The sequence below is a fragment of the Octopus sinensis genome, linkage group LG3 (assembly GCF_006345805.1).
Source record: "Octopus sinensis linkage group LG3, ASM634580v1, whole genome shotgun sequence".
In the NCBI taxonomy this organism is placed as follows: domain Eukaryota; kingdom Metazoa; phylum Mollusca; class Cephalopoda; order Octopoda; family Octopodidae; genus Octopus; species Octopus sinensis.
Window position 1 is genome coordinate 159,738,575 of NC_042999.1, and position 25,000 is coordinate 159,763,574.

General features: G+C 35.8%; 1 protein-coding gene across 19 annotated transcripts in view; it reads right to left on the minus strand.

Annotated features, from left to right (window-relative positions):
• Positions 1-12,090: 12,090 nt before the first annotated feature.
• LOC115209071 (rho guanine nucleotide exchange factor 7) overlaps positions 12,091-25,000 on the minus strand; it is a 339,379-nt gene continuing 326,469 nt past the window's right edge. For 12 of the 19 annotated variants that reach the window (XM_029777152.2, XM_036501550.1, XM_029777151.2 and 9 more), the window contains 3 exons: positions 20,058-20,142; positions 17,180-17,234; positions 12,091-12,984 (listed from right to left, as the gene is read on the minus strand). In XM_029777152.2, the coding sequence (XP_029633012.2) occupies positions 12,859-12,984; positions 17,180-17,234; positions 20,058-20,142 (266 nt within the window). In that variant the 3' untranslated portion in view covers positions 12,091-12,858. Of the gene's footprint in view, positions 12,985-17,175; positions 17,235-20,056; positions 20,143-25,000 lie in introns of those variants that run through there. The other 7 variants (XM_036501563.1, XM_036501560.1, XM_036501559.1 and 4 more) reach the window with 3 other exon arrangements.

Sequence of the window (25,000 nt, forward strand, 5' to 3'; positions counted from 1 at the left end):
TGTATAAACAACAAACAGGTGTATTAGTTTAACGCTCGGGAGGGTAAGAAAGTCTTTTGAGTTTCGAGCCTACGCTCTTCAGCAGAAAAGAACATAAGAAAATAAACAGAGAGAGAATAAAAGAAGTTTTAGCGGCTATTGGTCAATTGCATCTCACGTGACACATCAAAACCAAAATGCATTCACACCTTTAGCAAGAAAGAATGCTAGTGGAACATTCCAATTAAAAATATCAACCTTTTCTGAAATCTATATACGAGGAGCGTTCAATAAGTAATGCCTCTGACCCACTTGCAGTTGTTTGATCTAGCTGAAATTTTTCATGTGCAATTATTTATATCTCTATAGAGTAAGTGGCAAATTACAGCTCTGAACTAATTGTGGTTTCTGATTTACAGGTATTTGAACTGAGTCAAGTGTGAAATGGAGCCTGTTGAGTGTCGAGCAGTGATTCGGTTTTTGTATTTGAAAGGACGCACACCACGGGAGACTTTTGATGAAATGAAAGTAACTTATGGTGATGATGCCCCATCATATGACCTTGTAAAACGCTGGCATCGTGAATTCAAACATGGTCGGAACTCTGTGGAAACAGCTCCCAGATCTGGTCGCCCCCTTCTGCCATTGATGAGGCATCTGTCCGTCAAGTTGAGGCTGCCATTTTTGGAGATCGACGTATAACTATTCGCCAAATAGCCCATGAGGTCAAGATTAGTACCGGGTCTGTGGAAACTATCATTCATGACCATTTGCATATGCAAAAGGTGTCTGCCTGATGGATTCCCAGGTTGCTCACACCTTTCCAGAAGCAAGAACGCGTCGATTGCTCGAGGATGAATTTGGAGATGTGCAAAGAAGATGAGTCAAAATTTTTCAAAAGACTGATTACACAGGATGAAACCTGGCTCCATCACGATGATCCAGAGTCCAAAGCCCAGTCAATGCAGTGGAAGCACCGTGACTCACCTCCTCCAAAGAAGGCAAGGGTGCAGCCCTCCGCTGACAAGGTCAGGCTCACAGTCTTCTGGGACCAGGACGGATTAGTGATGACAGATTTCCTGGCAAAGGGTGCCACAATTACAGGAGTCTATTATGCTTCACTTTTGAGGAAATTAAGAGAAGCTATCAAAATCAAGAGGCGGGGCAAGATCAGCAAAGGCATCCTCCTCCTGCAGGACAACGCTCCGATCCACAACTCGTGTGTCGCCAGATCAGAAGCACAGGCGTATGGCTATGAACTCCTCCCCATCCCCCCTACTTTCCTGACCTTGCACCCTCTGATTTTCACCTCTTCCCAGCCATGAAGTTATTTTTGAAAGGAAAGCGTTTCCCAAATGATGCAGCCTTGATTTCTGAAGTCACGTCGTGGTTGGAGGACCAAGATAGGATCTTCTACAAAAACGGTCTCCAGAGCTGCATCAAACGATGGGAGAAATGCGTAACTCTGGGTGGTTCCTATGTAGAAAAAGACTAATAACTGTGCCAAGTTTCGTTGCTCTACTGCTATGGGAAGTGGGCCAGGGGCATTACTTATTGAACGCCCCTCGTATATGCAAATGTGTATGTGTGTGTATGTGTGTGTGTTTGAGAGAGAGAAAGGGAGAGAGAGAAAGAGCATCCAAATACAACCGTTTACAAGCCTACGCACCTACACACTTTCCGTACATAATTATACGTAAATGCATTCACATTAGAACATAATTTAGCATTTATATCTATAAGATAAACTCATAATCTGACGAACATCAGTAATGCAGGGATAAATAAAACACGATGTACAACATTCTAGCCGTAGTAATGATTTCTGCACTCATCAAGAATTAGGCAATTACCATTCAAGAAGCAATTATTCCAACCAATACATTAGCAATTTGCATTATCATAACAATCATCATTTCGAGAATCATTATAACTACTTGTTAATTAAGAGATGTCAGAAGCTTTTTTTTTTTTTGTTTTGTGCAAGTATAGAAGTTGTAAAATTAGATAATTTAGACTGTATCTGTTAAAGATGTGATAATACATATGTTCAAGGAAATATTCCTTGCGTAAGAAAAGGAGATAGGGGAATCTAGCTAAAGATGGGTACTTAAATGATGAGTCATACCAAATGATATTCCTAGATTTATTCTAGTTAATTTTATGCTCGATAGAACCATTAAACACCTTTGTCTCGTTATAATAGGTCGAACGATTGTTGAGAATTTGCTGATTAGCTGACAAGCAAGATATATCAATTAGATATTTTTTGTCATTCTATGTTATTATGGTGGATGCGCAATGGACCAGTGGTTAAGGCAGCGGACTCGCGGTCGGAGGATTGCGGTTTCGATTCCCAGACCGAGCGTTGTGTGTGTTTATTGAGCGAAAATACCTAAAAGTTCCAGGAGACTCCGGCAGGGGGTGGTGGCGACCCCTGTTGTACTCTTTCGCCCCAACTTTCTCTCACTCTCTCTTCCTGTTTCTTCAGTAACGCTGCGATGGACTGACGTCCCGTCCAGCTGGGGGGAACACATACTCCACAGAAACCGGGAAACCGGGCCCATGAGCCTGGCTAGGCTTGAAAAGGGCGACGCTTATCGTTACATTTTATGTTACTATGATCGGTTTGAAAATTTCTCGTTTGAAAGTTTCGTTGAATTTCGTGAGATATAATATCCTATGAATAGATAGATTCGTCTGTGTACATACGCACACATAAATGTTCACTATGAGCGTACAGAAATAGGGTGGCGAGCTGGCAGAAACGTTAGCTTAGCAGTATTTCGTCTGCCGTTACGTTCTGAGTTCAAACTCCACCGAGGTCGACTTTGCCTACCAGTTACGCACTGGGGCCAATGTAATCGCCTTAATCCCTTTGTCTGTCTTTGTTTGTCCCCTCTATGTTTAGCCCCTTGTGGGCAATAAAGAAATAAGTATACAGAAATTTTGGGATGTATATGCATGTGTGTGTGTGTGTGATGACATGTATTGCGTGTTTACATATCTGTTTGAAAGTATGTGTGTGAGAGAGCTTAAATATATGCACGTGGATATCTACATAACTGAAGCTGAGTGTTCATTCGATTTTAGTCTACTCAATCTTTGATTCAGCGGTTTATGGTATCCAAATGGAAGCAATATATCTGATTGCAAATATAAACTGTAGAAGCAGAAATCTAATCTACTGCACTAATGTTGACATATAAGATATATATTGATCAGACAGGAAACTCATTATCGGAACTACGTAAATACACCTGCAACAAATTAGGGCCATTGATGTCCATTTGATCCCAATAAGCAATACTCTAAAAACATGCGGCAATAAAATGGTTTTAATAATTCCATTTTAAAAACTGTACTGCTCAATTATTGAGAGGCTTAAACCCGTTCTGAGTAGGCGATAACACGAATTTAATATTGATTTGAATTTAATTTTATTCAAAAACTATAGTTGTATTGACAATGATATTAATTTGAATTTAATTTCATTTAGAAATATTTAATGCGGGACCAGTGTTTGTTGTATTATATGTTTTTTGACATTCGACTGTAGCCGAATCTTCTATCGGAGACACTGATTGCTTAAAATATTTATATGAATAATCACTGTTGATGTCAACTACGTTACCATATTACTCAAATTGTAGCGTCAAAGTCACACTCTGGTTGTCTAAAATAACTTTCGTAAGCATCAACCTACTGGAGCCTATTGGATGATATTTAGATGGAAAATTTTACTATTTCGCTACAATTGTCAATTGCAAAATGCATTAGTTGATTGTTAACGCGACCGCATAAACATTTATCCAGATTGTTATAAAACATGACAGTACTTGTAAAATTATGAAAATGCAAAAATAAAATGTGAAGATCAGACTATGTTAGAATTACATTGACTGTTAAGTAAACACGACAAACCCCAAAAATAAACTGCAAAAGTAAAGACGTTTTTAACCATATGAAACGTATAGAGGGACAATGTAAAAACACCATTCAACCTAATTATGAGCTGCACCACTTACCCTACAGGAACGAATCGCAGAACGCTATAGAAGACACAATGAAATGGTAAAGAACATAACGGTACTGCATCGGCATGCCAAACAGAAACACAAAAGCTAAAACCAATGCTGAAGTAAAATTTCTAAAACTGCGAGATAATTCTTTGTCTTTTCTCTCTCATATACTTCATGACGCTACTTCCTACAGACATTTCAGTAAAAACATTTCTTCAAATCCTAAGTTTAATCCAGCGTCGACCAAATTCTGTTGATTGGGTGTTTTGAAGAAACGGGAAGTTGAAGAAGAAAATTGGTTTTAATTTTCCTTTCGTCAATTGTACCAAGTATGAACTTGTCCCACTTTCTTTCAACCAATGTATTCGTTTGTTGTGCACAATGTTGTTTTTTTAAATGAGGCAAAAACGATCATTGGAGATAGCTGCAGTACATGACAAGAACTATAACATAAAACTTGTTACATATTTCTTATAGTTAATTCCTCTGCTGAGATCCTTCTTCCAAGAAATTTAACAGTGTCTGTTTACTTGCTGTTATTGTAATTGTTTTCTTTGAACAAGTGTTATTAGGCGAATAACGGATACAAAGAGAAATTATGAGAAAAATCACACAAATTGACGATCAAATATGTAGATATTATTTAGCAACTAGTGTATGAAGTAGAAAAAGAATCAATGAAAATATATCCATGTAACCAGAACTGAAGCAAACTTCTGAATCGAACTAAAATGAGAAATATTATAACTCCAACTTGAATATATCTTCATAAATATGTAATTTTTATGGTTTCTTTTGAAAGTTCCAATGCTGCTTGTCATATCTTTTCAATCAAATTGAACAATGACTGACTTTTACTGTGATGTCTATTTCTTATCTCCGCCTTTCATTTCTTTGTCACTTTCTTTAAAAATACGCACGTGAAATTTCATGTCTATGTTGTTGAATTAAGTTTCTGTTGTTGTTGATTTCTTTTGTTGTTAATGGCGTTGTTAATGTTTGAGCTGCTAAATTTGGGACAGTGTGATTACATTAGATCGTTTAGAATATTTTTGTCATTTATTGATATTGTTTAAAATATGAAGGTACAATTTGACAGCAATTCCTGTGGATCGAGCCACCATACTCATTTTAAGTATTTCTTAATTATTCTTACACTGTAACTTGACTGAATATAAATAGCATACAAATTTCCTTCAAATTACGCCGAAGCAACTTCAACTAGGAAAAGTTACCACCCCACCACCCTACCTCTCCAATGCACCATTCTCCGAGCCTTCCGGCGACTCCAGTCCGACCCCTCCACCTCCCACAGCTTCCCTAACCGACCCCTCTCCTCCTTCAAACGAACCCACAACCTACGAGACCTCTTGGTCCACAGCTTCTTCCTTAACCCAACCTCCCAACCCGGCTCGTTCCCCTGCTCCCGCCGCCCACGCTGCCGCACTTGCCATTACCTCTCCAACACCACCCTCCTCACAGGCACCCATCATCGACCCTGTCATATCACTGACTCTTTCACTTCTAGCAACGTCATCTACTGCATCTCCTACTCTCTCTGCCCTTCTCTATACACCGGTCAAATGGGACGCCACTTGGCTGATGGGTTCGCGGAACACCTCCGAGACATCCGACTCGGCAACGACACCCCGGTCTCGCGCCATTTCCACTCTACCGGTCACTCTTTACAACACCTGTCTGTGTTCGGATTGTCCTTGCATGAGGGTCATCCGGACTCCCGTCTCCGCTGTGAGCAAGGATCAATCTTCTCTTTTCGCTCCTTTGCGCCACATGGGCTCAACTCTCCTCCCCTCGTCATCTAACCCTCCTCCTCTCTTCATTTCACACCTACTCCCTCCCACCCCTTTCCTCTCTTGCTCTGGCACCTACTTCCTCTCTTCACTCCTACCCACCTTCTCCCTTCATCGTCACCCCTCCCTCGTAACCCCACTCCTATACATTCCAACTCCATCATCCTTATGCAACTCATAGATCCCACCCTTGCTTCCCCCACACCACACCAGCGCACACACTAGCACTGACCACTTCCCAATACCATCATCCATACACCTACACATACACAAACGCACACGTCAATGTCACCAGCCCTCTTTCACACACACACGCACGCGCACCTTCGTTTTGGGATCACCACTACGTTATTATCTCTCCTGTGTGACCCCTCTGTCCGGCATTCGCCATGATAGATCGCTAGCCACTATACCTTTTTCTATTTTCTCTCCCTGTTTATTTCTGTGGGAGAGCGTAGGCCCGAAACATAAAAGGCTTTCTCACTTCCCGAGCGTTAAAGTAATATATCCGTTTGTTGTTTGCACACCTGTCTTCGTCTTTTTGTAAATTCCCACTATCTATCTATCTATCTATATTATATATATATATATAATATATATAGCATTATGTATTATATTAGTAGTAGAGTAGTAGTATAGGAGTAGTAGTAGTAGTAGTAGTAGTTCATTATTAAGGCAGCGAAGAGAGAGTTGTCTATAAATGCTTATCATATGGATTTCATTATAGGACAGCACTTCTGTGAAACGATTGTAAGATGCTTAAATAATTAATTCAAAACTTTTAAACCGTCATATACATTATATTTTATACTTGTACCATATTTAATGTATTATATTTTAATACAATAATTATTTTACACACATATATCTTTCTGAAGAACTTTTTTAATACTGATTTCTGATATTATTGAATATATATATATATATATATTATATATATATATATATATGTATATATATATATATTATTCTATATATATATATATAACAATAAGGATACCTCTTAATAAGAATCTTAACAAGAATTATCAGTAGATAGCGTGAAAAACCTCATAGAGAAAAAATTTCGAAAATATTCTTTCTTATTGAACAATAATTTATATATAGAGGGCATTATTATACATACATGCCACACGCTAAGAGGGACAAAAAGTCCTTCTACAAAAAATTTTACAACCTACCAAATGCAATTCTTCAAAGCAAGACATTTAAAAAATTAAGTCTTGTTCACCTGTGATTTCGTACTTACGTACTCATCACGTACTCATCAGCTGATGAGTACGTAAGTACGAAATCACAGTGATACAAGACTTAATTTTTAAATGTCTTGCTTTGAAGAATTGCATTTGGTAGGATTAGTAAAATTTTTGGTAGAAATGACTTTTTGTCCCTCTTAGCGTGTGGCATGTATGTATAATAATGCCCTCTATATATAAATTATATATATATATATATAGAGAGAGAGAGAGAGAGAGAGTGTGTGTGTGTGTGTGTGTGTGTTACACATAAAGATATTTTCTTTTCAAATCGCCATACAGCAGCACGAGGACAGACTGTTCATCTTCTGTAGCACATTTCCATTGCTTTCTTAGGCTGGTCTTTTCCTTCCCCAACTGTTTCATTTTCCTGATCCTCCTGTTTGGTCCACAATTTCCTTTTACACACACATATATATATATATATATATATATATATATATATATGTATATAAATATACATAGATGTATATGCATATATATACACATATATGTAGATATGTATATATATATGTATATATGTATATTTACATACATATACAGATACGTATATATACATATATATATACTTACACATACACATACATATACATACATGCACAAATATATATATGTATGCATATATGTGTATAAATATATATATGTGTATGTATGTGTATGTATATATATGCATATACATGCATATATATATGTAGATACATAAATATATATACATATATATTTATATATACATACATATACAAATATATATACATACATATATACATACATAAATATATATTTATATATACACAAATATATGTACACACATATATATGTAAATACTGCTTAGTGCATTAACTCTGATATTTTTCTCGATCGGTCGATCTACTAGCGCAAGTCAGTCAATGGTGTTGGCTGAATTATATATAAAGCTCTAAGCTTTGTCAGTTCGTTCAGGGTTGCCCCTCTCAGCTACATCTGATCGACAAGGGTCAATAAACTCGAAACATCGATGTCTCAGATCCCTGTAAGAGGGCAACGCTGAACAAATGGGAACTTTTCAAAACAATTTACAGTAAGAGATTTTTTTCTCCACAGTAACTGCAGTGTATTTGCCTTCGACTAACCTAAATTCTGATTATACATAAACATTGCTTAGTGCATTTACTCTCATACGTATATATATATATATATATATATATATATATACATGGCACCTGTGCAGGTGGCACGTAAAAAGCACCCACTACACTCATGGAGTGGTTGGCGTTAGGAAGGGCATCCAGCTGTAGAAACACTGCCAGATCAGACTGGAGCCTGGTGCAGCCTTCTGGCTTTCCAGATCCCTGGTCAAACCGTCCAACCCATGCTAGCATGGAGAACGGACGTTAAACGATGACGATGATGATATATATTTATATATATATAAAAGCACCACCAACCAATCGTGGCCATTTGCCAGCCTGCTCTGGCTCCTGTGCCTCGTAAAAAACACCCACTACACTCACAGAGTGGTTGGCGTTAAGAAGGGCATCCAGCTGTAGAAACACTGCCAGATCGCACTAGAGCCTGGTGCAGCCTCCATGGCTTACCAGACCCCGGTTGAACCGTCCAACTCATGCTAGCATGGAAAACGGACGTTAAATGATGATGATGATGACGATATATATATATTTGTATGCGTATCTACATGTGTTTTACTGTTGCATGTAAGTATCTATGTAGATATGTATGTCCTACTATATGTGTGCATTTGCAAGCTTGCTGAAGTGTCTAACAATTGTTAGATACTTTTTAGGAATGCCAGCTTCAAAATCTTTTCACTCTCTATTTTTCTCTTCCTCTTTCTTTCTCCTACCACTTATTCTCTGATTTTCTTTTTTTTCTTATTTCTGTAGCTTATAACAACTAAGTATATTATGTGCGTATTCAAAGCAATGAATAGCTTATGACGAAATCATTGTATGCTTTGCTTTCTGACTTTTTAATCATCTCATAATAATGACTTTTATTACTACCTCAGTTCTTCTAATTGTATATATCTGTCATTACCTTTCATAAAAAGCCTTTTCTTTTTTATTAACAATGTGCATTTTCGTTGATTTTTCTTATTTTCCCCTTACATTTTCACGTGTATTTTATATTTTCTTTTTGTAACATATTTCTACTATATATATATATATATATATATATATGTATGTATGTCGATACCTACATATGCATTTGTATATATTTGTTTTGCCTGTATTTGTTTGTATAACTATGCAGGCATGTACCAGCGTTTGCATTTTAGTGTATATATAGATTTGTTTTTGGCATGTGTATGTATTACTAAATGTATATGTATTTTATAATGTTATTTCTTTGTAAATGTTTTTATCTTAAATGGACATATCTTTTTAATTTAAATTTATTCTTACCATTAATTAATTTATCCTGGATATACACATTTTCTACCTTCTACTAAAGGTAATTTTTAAATGAAGGTTTTGTTTGATTTTTATAAGATTTTAAACCGCAATTGAAATTTAATATCACCTGCTATTGAAAAAACCATTATTTGAAAGGGCCAATGAAACAAAACCATTTTCAAATGTGTATCTATCAACATAATTGTATATATATATACATATATATACACATAACTATATTTTGTGCCATTCTCAACCAAAAGTGTAACTCTGAGTAACAGTTTTTGCGATGTCTTTGCAGCTTTATTAATAAAGCATATTACTATACCTCCAGTATTCGAATACTATTCTTTCCACCTTGTTTCACATTTATGTGATTACTGTGGGGTGTGTGTATATATATATATATATACACACACACACACACACACATATATATATATATATATATATATATATATACACACACACACACACACACAATATATATATATATATATATATATATACACACACACACATATATATATATATATATATATATAATACACACACACACATATATATATATATATATATATATATATATACACACACACACACATATATATATATATATATATATATATACACACACACACACATATATATATATCACGTGATCACATGACCGAATAGACCATCGGATGTTGCTACACATTGCTGGTCAAAATGCATTTGCATTGTTTTAGCCTTCGGATGATGCCACCCCGCAGAAGAAAGAGTCGTGAAAGAGTACAGCAGGGATCACCACCCCCTACCGAAGCATCGTGGAGCTTTTAGGTGTTTTCGCTCAATAAACACAACGCCCGGTCTGGGAATCGAAACCGCGATCCTCCGACCGCGAGTCCGCTGCCCTAACAACTGGGCCATTGTGCCTCCACACACATAAGTTAGGCAGCAGTTTGGGAAAACTATAATTGTCATTAAATTATATGTATACATGTCATATTTACAGCTGTTTACTGCCACTATGTTAGTATACAATTAAGTGCATTGACTACAGTATCAGAGCATTTTAGCTCTTATTTCTAGCATTGTAGGTGTTCCAACATCCTCAGTCATATTTAATGACAATTTTAGTTTTTCTTTTTGGTAATACATTGCTAAACCACTAGCTACTTTAATTATTTCTATACACATTAGCGGTTCACTAAATCCTCCTTAGATTTCTATGGTGCAGACATGTATCCTGGAACTGATCTTGTCTGTAACCTGGCAAGCTGTGCCAATCCTACTGATGTTAAAGCCAAACCTGCCTGACAGAGTAGATATATCTCGACTGCCCCTTTCAGCCATTTATGATTGCTGTCAGTATGTATGTATACAATTATGTGCATCGACTGCAGCATCAGAGCATTTTAGCTCTTATTTCTAGCATTGTAGGTGTTGTAACACCCTCAGTCATATATATATATATATATATATCAAGATTAATCAGCCGAAATTGCGAGGATGATCCGGTTCTTGACTGAAGATTGAAGGCTTTGAATGTCCCGTGCATGTTTTTTGTATCATCTAAATGTTTTGCATTCTTGTCCCAGTTTGTATTTTTATACATACATACATACATATATATAAATCACGCGATCAACCAGACCATCAGATGTTGCTACACATCACTGGTCACAATGCTTTCGCATTGATTTAGCCTTCGAATGATGCCATCCAGCTGGCTAAGCGAGCAGGCCGATGGATGGATGGATGTATGTATGTATGTATGTATGTATGAATGCATGCATGCATGCATGCATGACATCAACAAGTAAAAAACTTGCAGGCTTTGTATAACTGAGAGTGCACACAACCTCATTAAATTGAAAACTGCACCAACCTTCTAAACTTGACATCAGAAAGTTTTTAGGTATTATTAATATTATTTTGGTTGGTAAAGAGTAAAGGCTATAAATTTCCTTAAATTTCTGGTCTAACCTCTGAATTAATAATAAAAATAGAGTATTTAAAAATACCAAAACAAATATAGTCACCAGTCATACCAAGCTGGACAAAAGATTTAGATTTAAAAATAGCAAATATTTATTTTTTTTCAAGTTTGTCAGCAGGGATACATTCACACAGCAGCCCCCTCTCTTTATCGTTCCCAACAGATGAATTAATTACAAATGATATCAGAATGTTAACATTTGGGTTTTACAAAGTACTTAATGTTTTCAAAAATGCAAAATTTATTGAGGACATTTTGCAATATTTTGTAGCAGTATTTGATATCAGTTCAACAGTGAAATATATAATAAAAAGATTTGAAAGGGAAAAAAACTTGACTTCATTTCTGTAAGACATGTTTATTAAAAATTTAGACAAAAACTATTTGTCATCTGAAAATATAAAAATTTTACAATTGTCAGCAAAGGGGGTGGAAGCATTTCCTTTTTTTATAATATTTAATTCAAACCTATCATAAGTTATCTGAATATTTCTGCAAAATGTCAACTAAAATATGTTTGAGTAAACAACAATATACAAACTACATGAAATAAATATTTAATTACATTCCAGTCCCTGGTGAAAATGATTAAATTATATTTCTTTCATTAAATGAGGTTTTCTATTATGTAAAAAATCCATGGAAAAATCTTTAATTATTTTTATTTGCTTTGTACTTTTAATGAATAATTGCTTAAATGTGATTTAAAAATGTACAAATTTTCATTCACAATAACCAATTACACAATGCATCTCTGGTTGGAAATCTTACAAATGTAGCTGACCTTCCTTAATTGTTTGGCCGTTACAATGTACTATTTGTTATCAACAGACACTTTTTTACAGAAAGAATACGAGTTCCGAAGGTTTAGTTTTCTCAGATTACATAGTTTTTAATACTGGCAGTGGTGCCAGTGTAACAGTTATTGGGTCAAACATTTTAAAAGAAAAATATTGCTAAGAGATATTTATTTAGATTTCAAGATATAAAAAAAAAAATAGGAAAAAATTCCAAATAAATTCATGGAATATTTATGAAAGTAAAGAATGACTTTGTTCAACAGCAATGTTTTTTGAAGACACTGCTGCCATGTGAATTCATTCTTCAGTTTCATCGATGCACCAAGCACATAATACTTGCATACACATGTATGTACACAATGAAAATATATGCATGTGTATGTGCATGTACACACAGATGCACTGGTGTCTTTGTGTAGGCGTGTGTGTGTGTGGTGTGTGTGTGTGTTGGCTGTGGTTAAATGCAGACATTAATCTGAAAAAAAATCTTAGCAAGGAACATTAACATCATGACACTGATAAGTGAAACTAAAAGGAACAGCCATAAGGAGCAGGCACAGTCATTCCAAGTAGAGAGGCAACAGATAATTAGGTTGCATGTAGTCAAACGAAACTACGTCATATTCTCTTCCCAGGTGGTTGTATGACCAGCGTTCTTCAAAGTGACAGGTAAAATGCTTTCAAGTTTCTTTCTTGCTTTTACTTCTTCATCCAAATCTTTGCGAAGTTTTTTCTGTTCCTGCAATTAACAACACAAAATAGACATTTCTTCATATCATTCAACAAGTACCTTCTACCACCATATTGAGCAATATATAAATGTGTGATACCATATAGGATACATACATATATACGTAAACATTAAAAATTCTATATATGGAAGAAAATGCAAAACAACAAGAAAGTGAAAGCTAAAATGCTTCAAAATTTCATTTCATACATTTGCTTTTACTTTCACAAATTTAATACTAAAGGTAAAACTTTTAGTGAAAAAGAGATCACAGGTAAATGAAAAGAAAACTTTTTAGCTAGATGGTGAATTATTGCATGGACACTAATCATAACATAAGGACATAGAGAGTGAGAAACATGGGGAAGGAGGAGAGATAGAGAAAGTTGTGAGCAGGCAGAAATAAACAACATATGTATATCATACAGAAAATTTTATTTTTGAATTAGTCATGCAAAGGACAATTTATGAAGTAAAGAATGCTTTAACAAACCTATATATATTAGTACACAAACACACACAAACACATATATACATACATACACAGAAATGTACACATATGCAAGAATCCATATATAGACACATGTATGTGTATACACACACACAAATACATTTTAAATACTCTCACATACATAGATACATACAGACAGCTGCATTAGCAAGACTTTATAGAAAGCAACAGAAAGAGTGAGTAACTTTCAGGGAATAGAGTATGTTTCAGGTAGGGTTTTCCTTCAGGTTTGTAATGTCAGGGAAAAGGTGGATGAAAGACATCCTTTATGTTTGAGCAATTGGCTGCAAGTGACGGGGAACACAAAACAATGAGTAAGCTTACAAAGGCAGGAGGCAGTAGGAGAGAGAAACCAGGTGAGAAAGAGAGATGGGGAGAAGGAATAGGAAATGAAAAGTAGAAGAGAAGTGAATAAGGGTGAGGTGGAAGAAAGATTTCAGGATAACAATAAAACTGAGAGGCACAGACTACCACTACACAAACAAGCAGTAACTAATTACGAATTAACAACAGTAATGAGATTGAAGAATATAAACTGGAAGCAGGGTTCACAACAAAACTTAAATAAATCTTTACCATCTACATTAATAAACAATTACATGAGAGAATAATAACATGAGAGACTAAAACTGGAATTGAAAGCAAAACCTACCAATCTCATATTAGTGATGGATGATGTAACTAAGATACAACTGGTAGATTTTTAGACATCAAATACTTTAGTATACTATGCAGCAATTATCAGTCATCAACAGATGGGATAATGAGAAAAGAAAACAACCAAAATGGATGACCACTTTTAAGACAAATATCAACAAACTAAGAAAAAGTGCAAAGTGAATAGTAAATTAACTAACCAGAAGCAGTGACTTAACTGTGGATTATCTAAAGCTTATGAGAACTGTCAAGCAGAGACACTAATGGACAAGCTGTCCTTAAACACAAACTGTGGGCAGTAAGCGATAAACTTTGTTATTGTAATATACAGTTTGAATGCTAGGTCATCCCATCAAGATCATAAAAAAAAACTCCTCCCCAAGATGACATAGAGTCTGGAATGTAAAGAAATAACACAACTACAATGCAACATAGTTAAGTGAGCACTGTGCAAATGTCTCCTAAAACTTATGCAAACAACTTTATGTCAACAAGTGCCATGCAAAACTACTGAATGGAAAATCACCTAGGAAAGACCTGGTAATCATTTGTTGGTAAGGAAATCTCACATCCTATAGAACAGCCCTTATTAACCTGTCCAAGTAACGAATACTGAGATTGATGTGCGAGACTAGCTGACAGTTGCATGTACAAGACTAGAAGCTAAAAAACCAGGAGATACATGTGGTCAAAATCTACAGGCTCATAACATGGTTCAATGTGATGTATAAATTATACACAGGTCACTTTACCATATTCCTCTAGCATTCCTGTAAAAGAGACAGTGTGATGGCTGATGAGCAAGCAAGAGGAAAGAAAGAATTTGAAGCTGGGTCAAACAACTCCACACCAACAAGCTGTTGCTAAGGAGTCTAGACAGCACTGCTGAAACTGACAGTGGTCTATATATAGGGTGAGTGATTACATACATATACATACACACATCATAGGCACACAGGCATCAGTGTGTGGTTAAGAGGTTCAAAGTGTCTTTTACTATATATTTCTTTATTGCCCACAAGGGGCTAAACATAGAGGGGACAAATAAGGACAGACAAAGGGATTAAGTCGATTACAACGACCCCAGTGCGAAACTGGTACTTTATTTATCAACCCCAAAAGGATGAAAGGCAAAGTCGACCTCGGCGGAATTTGAACTCAGAACGTAGCGGCAGACGAAATAACGCTAAGCATTTCACCTGACGTGCTAACGATTCTGCCAGCTCGCCGCCTTAAAAGTGTCTTTTATTATAGCCTTGAAGTGACCAAAGCCTTGTAAATGGATTTCGTAGATGGAAACTGAAAGAAGCCTATCACACACACACACACACACACACACAGTAGTAGCAACAGCTCTGTCCTTGAGCATTCATCCAAAAGAAAATTTCAGCCAGGCTGTGGATGAACACACCTTTAGATATAATGGACAGCAATGCTTTACTGATGCTGTTGGAGATGTATACATATAAGCATCCAGTGTTGCTCTCCCAATGTAAGCTTAAATGAATGACAAGTATAGCTACGAAAGAATAATGCAACCACACACGGTACAAGTGAGATATCTCTGGACCCTCTATCATGCAGACCTTCACAGCCAACAGTTTTCAAACAGCATGTTTCACTGTTTGATAGAAAATTCAGATTTTCTTCAGTTGCCAGCCATTGTCTCTAATTATAGAACTGCCATGTGCATTTATCCAATGTGAAATGTTCCCAATGAACAAAGCTGGTATTTAAGAACTAAGGGTAAAAATTTTTGTGATGTTAGGAAATCTCTTTTTGGTTTGTGCTGAGTTAGCTTACCAACAAATAATTCTCCAGAAAGTAATCACTTCAGACACCTGAAATCATAAAAATGGATGACATGACCAATCTATTGTATATGGTAATTGATGAGGTGAGCTTCATACTGAAACAGCCCACCTTTAATAGCACTTCAGTATCAGGTGTAAAAGAATTTCCAAGTGATGTTTAATATACACATTAGACACTTAGGATGAAATCTCTCAAGTATTTAGACATATCGTCTATATAGTGTCCATGTTTCAAATGAGAATAGTAGGGATGTGAAAGGAAAAATACAGATGAAAGCACAAATCATAGATGCAAAGCTATTTCACCAATCTCAGATAGATGAAAAGCAAAATTAGCCTCGGTAGGATTTGAACTCAGAACAAATACTGAAGGCATTTTATCCAACACTAATGATTCTGGTACAAATAAAACAATGCCAACACTGGTAAGTACAAGCTGAAGACAAATAATGAACTAGCATTTTATAGTTATCTTCTATCATCACTAGAATGACTTTGAGTGCTGATTCCATCACCTAATGTACTTAATTTGAAAATCACAGAATTAAACATACTGAAAAGTTGTTGTTTTTTTTAATAAGTCTCCAATTTAACTCTTCAGCAGACAACAAAAAAATACTCATTTTAGACAACATCATACAATAAAAATACATCTAGGAGCTTGGAATTAAGTTTGTAACTATTCAGAATAGTCACAAGCTTAATGAAGGTGGCAAGCTGGCAGACTCGTTAGCACACCACGCAAAAATGCTTAATGACATTTCATCTGTCTCTACATCCTGAGATCAAATTCTGCTGAGGTTGACTTTGCCTTTCATCCTTTAGTTGAGCACTGGAGTCAATGTAATTGAATTAACTCCTTCTCCCAAACTCATTGGCCAAATGCCAAAATTTTGAAACGAATAGTTACAAACTTAATTCCAAGTTAAGAATTATATATAATTAACTAAATAACTAAACTTACATCACAAGATTGAGAAATTAATTAAAATTTTACAATAAAGAATTATAGAATTCAGAAAAGGATTATAGAATTGTTTTTAGGCTTTACCAAATGAAAAAGAATTAGCATATATTTGCAAAAAATTCATTTGGTTTCAGCAAAAAAATCTCAGGTAGCCAGAATAAATGATAAAAGGATGAAGTGTGAGAAAATAAACAAAGCCGAAAGATCTGTATCAATTATACTTCAGACAGAAACAAACACAGGGATACTACGCACCAGACTTAATTCTTTCAGATGATCTTTCAAAGTGTACACTGTGTCAACCAGTCCCCTACAAATAAGAATAAACAATGCAATGTTATATTTGTCCTGAAACAAATATTCGGTAGATTTACATCTCTGTGAGAAGAGAAAGTGTCGACAGCAGCTTAAATATATGAATGAAGTCTAAACAAGTCTAAACAAGCTTGTTTGTATCAAATTAAAACTGACACCTCAACCTAACGAACAATGAATCCACAGCAGTTCGACAATTTCTGAGATAACATATGTTTGTTGGAAATAAATGCATAATTCATTACAATATCACATAATTCATTACAGAGGTCAATCAAACACCTTGCATTTGTACATGTGTTTGTGCAACAATGCATGTACCCCCTGCATATATATATCTTGCTTTAAATTCTCACTTCTCCCTCTTTATCTGACCTGGCCCTCATCACCTTTTTCCTATTTCAACGGATGTAGGAGTCTCTTACAAATGTTACTCTTCCTCTCTGAACTTCAACCTCCGACACACAGCCCCTAACCACCTCATACATATTTCCATCCCCCATTTTTCTCCATACCAACATGGTGGACTACTATATTCATGTCATGGCACGTAAAAAACACCATCCGTTCGTGGCCATTGCCAGCGCCGCCCCAACTGGCCTCGTGCCGGTGGCACATAAAAAGCACCATCCGATCGTCGCCGTTTGCCAGACTCGTCTGGCACGTAAAAAGCACCCACTACACTCATGGAGTGGTTGGCGTTAGGAAGGGCATCCAGCCGTAGAAACATTGCCAGATCAAACTGGGCCTGGTGCAGCCTTCTGGCTTCCCAGACCCCAGTTGAACCGTCCAACCCATGCCAGCATGGAAAGCGGACGCTAAACGATGATGATGATGATTCAATTTAGAAGTCCACCATGGACCTGATTGACAACACTTCTATACTCTCTCTCTTTCAAGTATAAAGTTCATTAAATACAATAAATAGTCATTAGATGTTTGAAAGTTATTAGATCCACACACACACACACACACACACACACACACACACAATAACTGCCATTCTGTAACATTTCTAAGGCTTTTGGTCTCACCATCAAAACTTGAAGACTAAAAGCAAAACATTCTTTAATATCACGTTATCTTGAAGAGCAGATATACCATGATGCAACATTTTCGATAGCTTCCAAAATTTCCTTTACATTATTATCTTGGTGGTTTTCCCTTGATTTTTCAAACAAGCCCTAGAAGGAGATTCTGTCTACTAATTGGATGAATAATCTCCATTAACTGAAGTTTCGCATCTCACTATATTCCTTTGACTATACACATTATCAATATGATGACAAGCAGCTGGTTTTACAAAATTAGTCCTGAATATGTTTGAAATGGAGGCTTTAGCACATGCTGTTTGCAGTAATGACTAATTTAACATGTAGGAAGTCACATTACAATTCTCATACACTAGAGTATGCAAATTGGCTAGCTATTTATCTCTCTCTCTCTAACACATACACATGCAACAGTCTCTTATATAAATAGGAACAAATTCAGTTTTACATACATAAAATTTGATAGAAATAAATATTTGTAAATACATTCAAATATTCAATATACATTATATGACAATATAGCAAACTGATTTCAATTTTGTAATCTTACGGTCACCATAATAAAGCTACATTAACCCTTTCATGACCAACCCAGCTGAAACCAGTTCTGGCTCTGTAGTATAAATGTCTTGTTTTCATAAGTTCTGAATTAAAATCAGATACATCACACCTCACTTAAAAACCTACACTCTTGCTGTCCAGGAACAGGAAATAGCAACTAAATATCTAATCAGCAGAAGAAGTAAAGGTGCCTTTAACCCTTTCGTTACCAACCTGGCTGAAACCGGCTCTGGCTCTGAGTACAAATGTCTTGTTTTCATAAGTTCTGAATTAAAATCTTCCCCCAAACCTTAGTCACAATTTATGTTCCTAACATCAGCTGAATGATAACTAAGTTATTTTACTAAATTCTTTGTTATATTTAAGATTAATTGAAAGAAACACAGAGCATCTCAAAATAAATACAGTAATGAAAGGGTTAACTTATTTCAACTGCTCCACCATACACTTCACAGTCTTAGTCATTCTCATCAAAAGTTGCAAAATGTTGATGTATGTTCATGGTTTTACAATAAGAACCCTAGTCCTATCAATAGTCTAAATATTAGAATATTTTCAACTTGGAAGAATCAGTCAAACCATAAGAGATAATTCAACCTCCATCAACAGCCCCAATTCCAGAGCAGAGCATACTGAATTTTAATAATAAAAACTTCATGTGAATCACTGCCAGAATGATCTCATAATGTGTTCTTTCACAATATCATGTATTTCGAAGTCCCTATACACTATTATCAGATACTTGTTAACCCAATGCTGGACTCATCTGTATTATCAGCAGGTTTTGCTTTTTATCTTGTTGGGTTTCTAATAACCTACCAGCAGTTGAGACTGTTATTGCTAACCAATAACCTGACCACATAATAGGTTGCAGTGAATTCACTGCAACCTACAAATTACTAGTAGCCTTCAAAGTAACTTGGCAAAAAAAGTTACATCAATATTTAATAAACAAGCTAAACACCTGAATTCAGTGAGTCTAAAAATTGTTTCGGATCACATTTATTGCTATTTATCATTAACCACCTTAACTCAGTTGCAACTTTCAAAAAATGCAATAAATTTCAACTTGTTCTGTTCTAGATATATCACAAAACTTTATATAACCATTTCTTTTTTTAATTATCAAAAAACACAAAATTTGTATTAATCATATTGAAAATGAAAACCTTAAAAAACAATATTGACAAAAAACATAGACATACTTTTCCTTGAAGACGAATTCTTCCCCGTCCACATCATCAATTATTTTTTCCTCTTCAGCGATAAGCACATGGGGGCTATATATTGCTGGAAGCCATTAAAAGCAAATTAATAGTTACAATTTATTATACAAAAGTCAAATGCTATTTCCATAATTTTTCTTCTTAAAAATATATAAAGCTTTAAAATAGAATATAACATGTAAAATATGAGACCAGATCTAAACTTTTAAAACAAAATTTTTAATGCAATTCTTAAAGGTGAAAGAAAAAATATTTGACTTCAGAAAATACAATTAAAAGAACAGCTTCATTGGGATATGTAATATGACAAATAAGATTAAAAAATGGCAAGCAATCAGAAAAATAAATTGCCAATTTTCTTTTTAATAGAAAATATTAAAGGTGTACATTATGTGAGAGTTTAAAAAAATACGTAGTTATATTTATTATTGAGAGAAAAGGCAGCATGTACATGCATCTGTAGATCTGATCCACAAAAGAAATTTAGAATTGATTCTAAGTTTATCTGTGAAACAATCAAAAGGGGATTCTGATACCAGATATGACATGAAATATTCAAAGAAGCAGAAGTCAGAAAAGAATGACCTCTACAAAAATAACAAGAATTATGTTTTAGCTGCTATCATATTTAAAAAACAAAATTTTAAGCAAGATTGAAAACCAAAGAAAACAAACAACAGAAACTGTAATATGGCTTATTCAAATTCACTAAGACAAATATCTTTGCATGCTTAGCAACTGTTCAAATAAAGTTAAAAGCATCTTTCAAAATCGTATTTCAGTAAATCCTTAATTAAATCAACAGTGAAAACATTAAAGCTTTTGATAAAATTAATTTTAAAATATCCAATGTTGATGGTGTGAGGTTACTAATCGTGTTATTCAAGAAAAGAATTTAGAATTTCTTGGCAAAATTCAATATAGAATTTGAAAATTTCATTTTACATCAGAAACTTGAATAAAATCTTAGAGACAGTAACTGGCTAATTTTCTTTAGTAAGAGTCCGATATCAGAGGATTACCTTTATTTAAGAGCTTAGCTTTCGTAAGAGAAACACTAAAAACTGTTCTAGTATGTTGAATTTCTATAATACCTGGTTGAAAGTTGTTTCTAGAAAGATAAGGGAACTAAGCAGTGAGGTTAAAACTCAAAGCTGGTTCTGAAGGACATGATGATGTGGGGTTAGGGTTAACCATACCAAAATCAAATGGATGCTGTGATGAAGACAGTGATGACATTTTGAATACACATTTTCCTTTTTTAAATACAGAGGGTACAAAAAAAGTGTATGAGTGAATTACAAATGGTCGTTTCAGGCCCATTAATATCATGGCACAAATTTATTGCTAAATCTGAGAAAATACATTGTAAACAATTACCTTTAAAATTTGCATAAATTCTTGGGGGGTAAAAACTCGAAATGATAAGTTTAAGAACAAAAATACAAATGTGACAATTGCACTCTGTTAGAATGATTGTAAGCACTAAAATCAGACATCCCTGTATTTACATTTACTTCATTATCTTATAACAATTTGCTATCAAAGACTTGCCATGTGTATTACAAACTATATTACAAATTCCTCTCCCAGTTGAGAGATCATTGTTTTGAAGGTGCTGGTGCCACATAAAATGCACTTATACCAGTGTCACATAATATGCACCCATGCTAGTTACACATAGAAGGCCCCCCAGCACACTCTGTAAAGTTGTTAGTGTTAGGGGTGGGCATTCAGCTGTAGAAAACATGCCAAAACAGACAACTGGAGCCCGGCCAGCTCCTGTCAAACCATCCAACCAATGGAAAACATACATTAAATGATGGTGATGATGATAGGCACAGGGCCGAAAATTTGAGGGGACAGAGATAGTAATTACATCAACCCCAGCGCTCAACCCTAAAAGATTGAAAAGCAATGTTGATCACAGCAGAATTTAAACCCAGACTGTAAATCATCATCATCATAATTTTGTGTCTGTTGTCCATGTTGGCATGGGTTGGATAATTTCACTGGTCTGGCATGCTGGGAGGCTGCACCAGACTCCAGTCTGATTTGGCATGGTTTTCTATGGCTAGATGCCCTTCCTAATGCCAACCACTCTGTGAGCGTAATGGGTGCTTTTATGTGCCACTGGCACTGGTGCAATTTGCATGATACTGGGGTGCGTCTATGTACTAATTTGCATGACACCAGTATCTGCCACAACTGCGATTTTACTTGGCTTGACAAGTTTTCTTCTCAAGCATGACATAATGCCAAAGTTCTTCATCATTGCCTCCATGGGGCCCAACACTTGAAAGGAACTCAGCAACCTTGCCTCCATGAGGCCAACAATCAGAAGGAACTCAGCCACCTCACCTCTGTGAAGCCTAATACTCGAAAGGAACTTGGCTGTTTTGCCTCCATGAGGCCCAAAGTTCAGCATGGGTGCACTTGGCTTGATGGGTTCTCTCAAGCACAGCACATTGCCAAAGGTCTCGGTCACTAGTCATTGCCTCTGTGAGACTCAAAGTTTGAAGATCATGCTTCACCACCTTGTTCCATGTCTTCCTGGGTCTACCTCTACCAGAGGTTCCAGCCACAGTTAGAGATAAGCACCTCTTTACATAGCTGTCCTCATCCATATGCATCACATGACCCTACAAGTGCAGTTGTCTCTCTTGCACACCACATCTGATTCCTTTTATCCCTAACTTTTCTATCAAGATGCTTACACTCTATCAAACATGCACACTGACATTGCACATCCAGTGAAGCATACTGGCTTTATTTCTCTCAAACCTACGCATGTCCTCAGCTGTTATTGCCCATGTTTTACTGCCATGCAAGCATAGCTGTTCGTACACAGGAATCATATAATCTGCCTTTCACTCTGAGAGTGAGGTCCTTTGTTGCCAGCAGGGGTAGGAGCACTCTGAACTTTGCCCGGCCTAATCTTAGCATTTTGTCTGGTGTGCTAATGATTCTGCAAGCTTATAGTTCAAAATAATAATAAAGCCCAAATGGGGGTAAGGTGGATAGTTATCACAATAACTATCAAGATTCAATTGCTTTAGTTTTTCAACTTTTCTCTCTCACACACACAGTCTTCCTCATTAAAATTCTTTGGCAATCAAGTAGAACTAAATAATATATAATATGGATGCCCCCCTTTCCTGTTTACAATAATTAAAAAAAAAAGTGTTTTGACCAATTATTAAAACACAAACACAAATTAAAAATTAAGATAAATTATGACACCAAATTTTTTTTTATTTTTCATTCTATCTTTGTATTTTCATTGTCTGAATCTTGACAGCTAATCCAGAGAAATTTGACACTTCTACAATAAACTATAGAATAAAGATAAATGAAAACATTGAACTTCACTATTTTCTGTAGCTTATCAGTTAAAAGAGACATCAGTTTTATCTGGACTTTGTCAACAAAAATATTAGAATGAGAGGAATTTAATTTTTTAACTTAAATGTTTCTAGCATTTTACTCTAATTTCTGAAAAATTCAGCTGAATTTTATCTCCAATTAAATATTTCATTACATTTTGTAATGAATTCAAAAACTTTTCAGTAGTCTGTAACCAAAAATTCATATGTTTATCTCTTGCTTGAGAGTAAAGCAGCTAAATGAGCCAATGTGCTAATAATGTTTCAGTATAATCTCTATAAAATTGTATCTTAACCTTTTTGTTACTCTATTTGCGCAGGAGTGGCTGTGTGGTAAGTAGCTTGCTAACCAACCACATGGTTCCGGGTTCAGTCCCACTGCGTGGCATCTTGGGCAAGTGTGTTCTGCTATAGCCCCAGGCCGACCAATGCCTTGTCAGTGGATTTGGTAGACGGAAACTGAAAGAAGCCTGTCGTATATATGTATATATATGTATATGTATGTGTGTGTTTGTGTGTCTGTGTTTGTCCCCCTAGCATTGCTTGACAACTGATGCTGGTGTGTTTACGTCCCCGTCACTTAGCGGTTCGGCAAAAGAGACTGATAGAATAAGTACTGGGCTTACAAAGAATAAGTCCTGGGGTCGATTTGCTCGACTAAAGGCGGTGCTCCAGCATGGCCGCAGTCAACTGACTGAAACAAGTAAAAGAGTAAAAGAGAGAGAGAGAGTATATCCTACTTCAACAGATATTTTCTTTTTTCTGTTGAAGCAGGTTATTAATCCCTTCAGCCATTACCCCTGACAGATCAACTGTTTCCCCTGCCTTCATATCTTATTGCACTATTACTGTACATGACTATTCCCTACTGGATTTACTTAAGAGTAAACCCATTCTCTTTCATGCATTCTCCTCATTCAGCAAACTATTGTAACAACATTTCCAAACCAGCTCTTCTTTTCAATAATAATATGTGCTACTATTGTCCCATGGTCACTTCTTTCCAACGAAATTCTAATTTTTCTTTCATGCATTACCATTCAAATCAAAATACCTCATTCAGGCCTCTGATTCTCATATCACAGAACATTAAAAAAATTCTTGTTATGCTTCTCACTTGCTCTCTACAATTTGCTTAGAAGCTTGCTCTCTTCTAGGCCTTTTCAGGACAGTCTGTTAGCTTTTATGGTGTTATCTACATTACTTTTCCACCACCCTTCTAACTGGGTAGTGGCATCAGCTTTCAATTTGGTCTGTCACTAACAGCAGGGTGTTCTGTAGTAACTCGCAGTTGTCTTCTGAATTATTAGCCTCTATCTCACCCCTTCTCATCTTCATCACTTTGTACTTCTTTCAACCTTTAGAATGGTTGACAAATCTCTCTCATCTTACATAATGTCCATCTTTAAAGTGCCTTGTGTTTTTGCATTGTCCTAAAGCCACTAACTGCTAACTGGTGTTGGGTGCTACATTCTTCCCCAAGGAAACACTCAGCATTCAAAACCATTACTGCACCCCATTTCCAAGAGAATATAG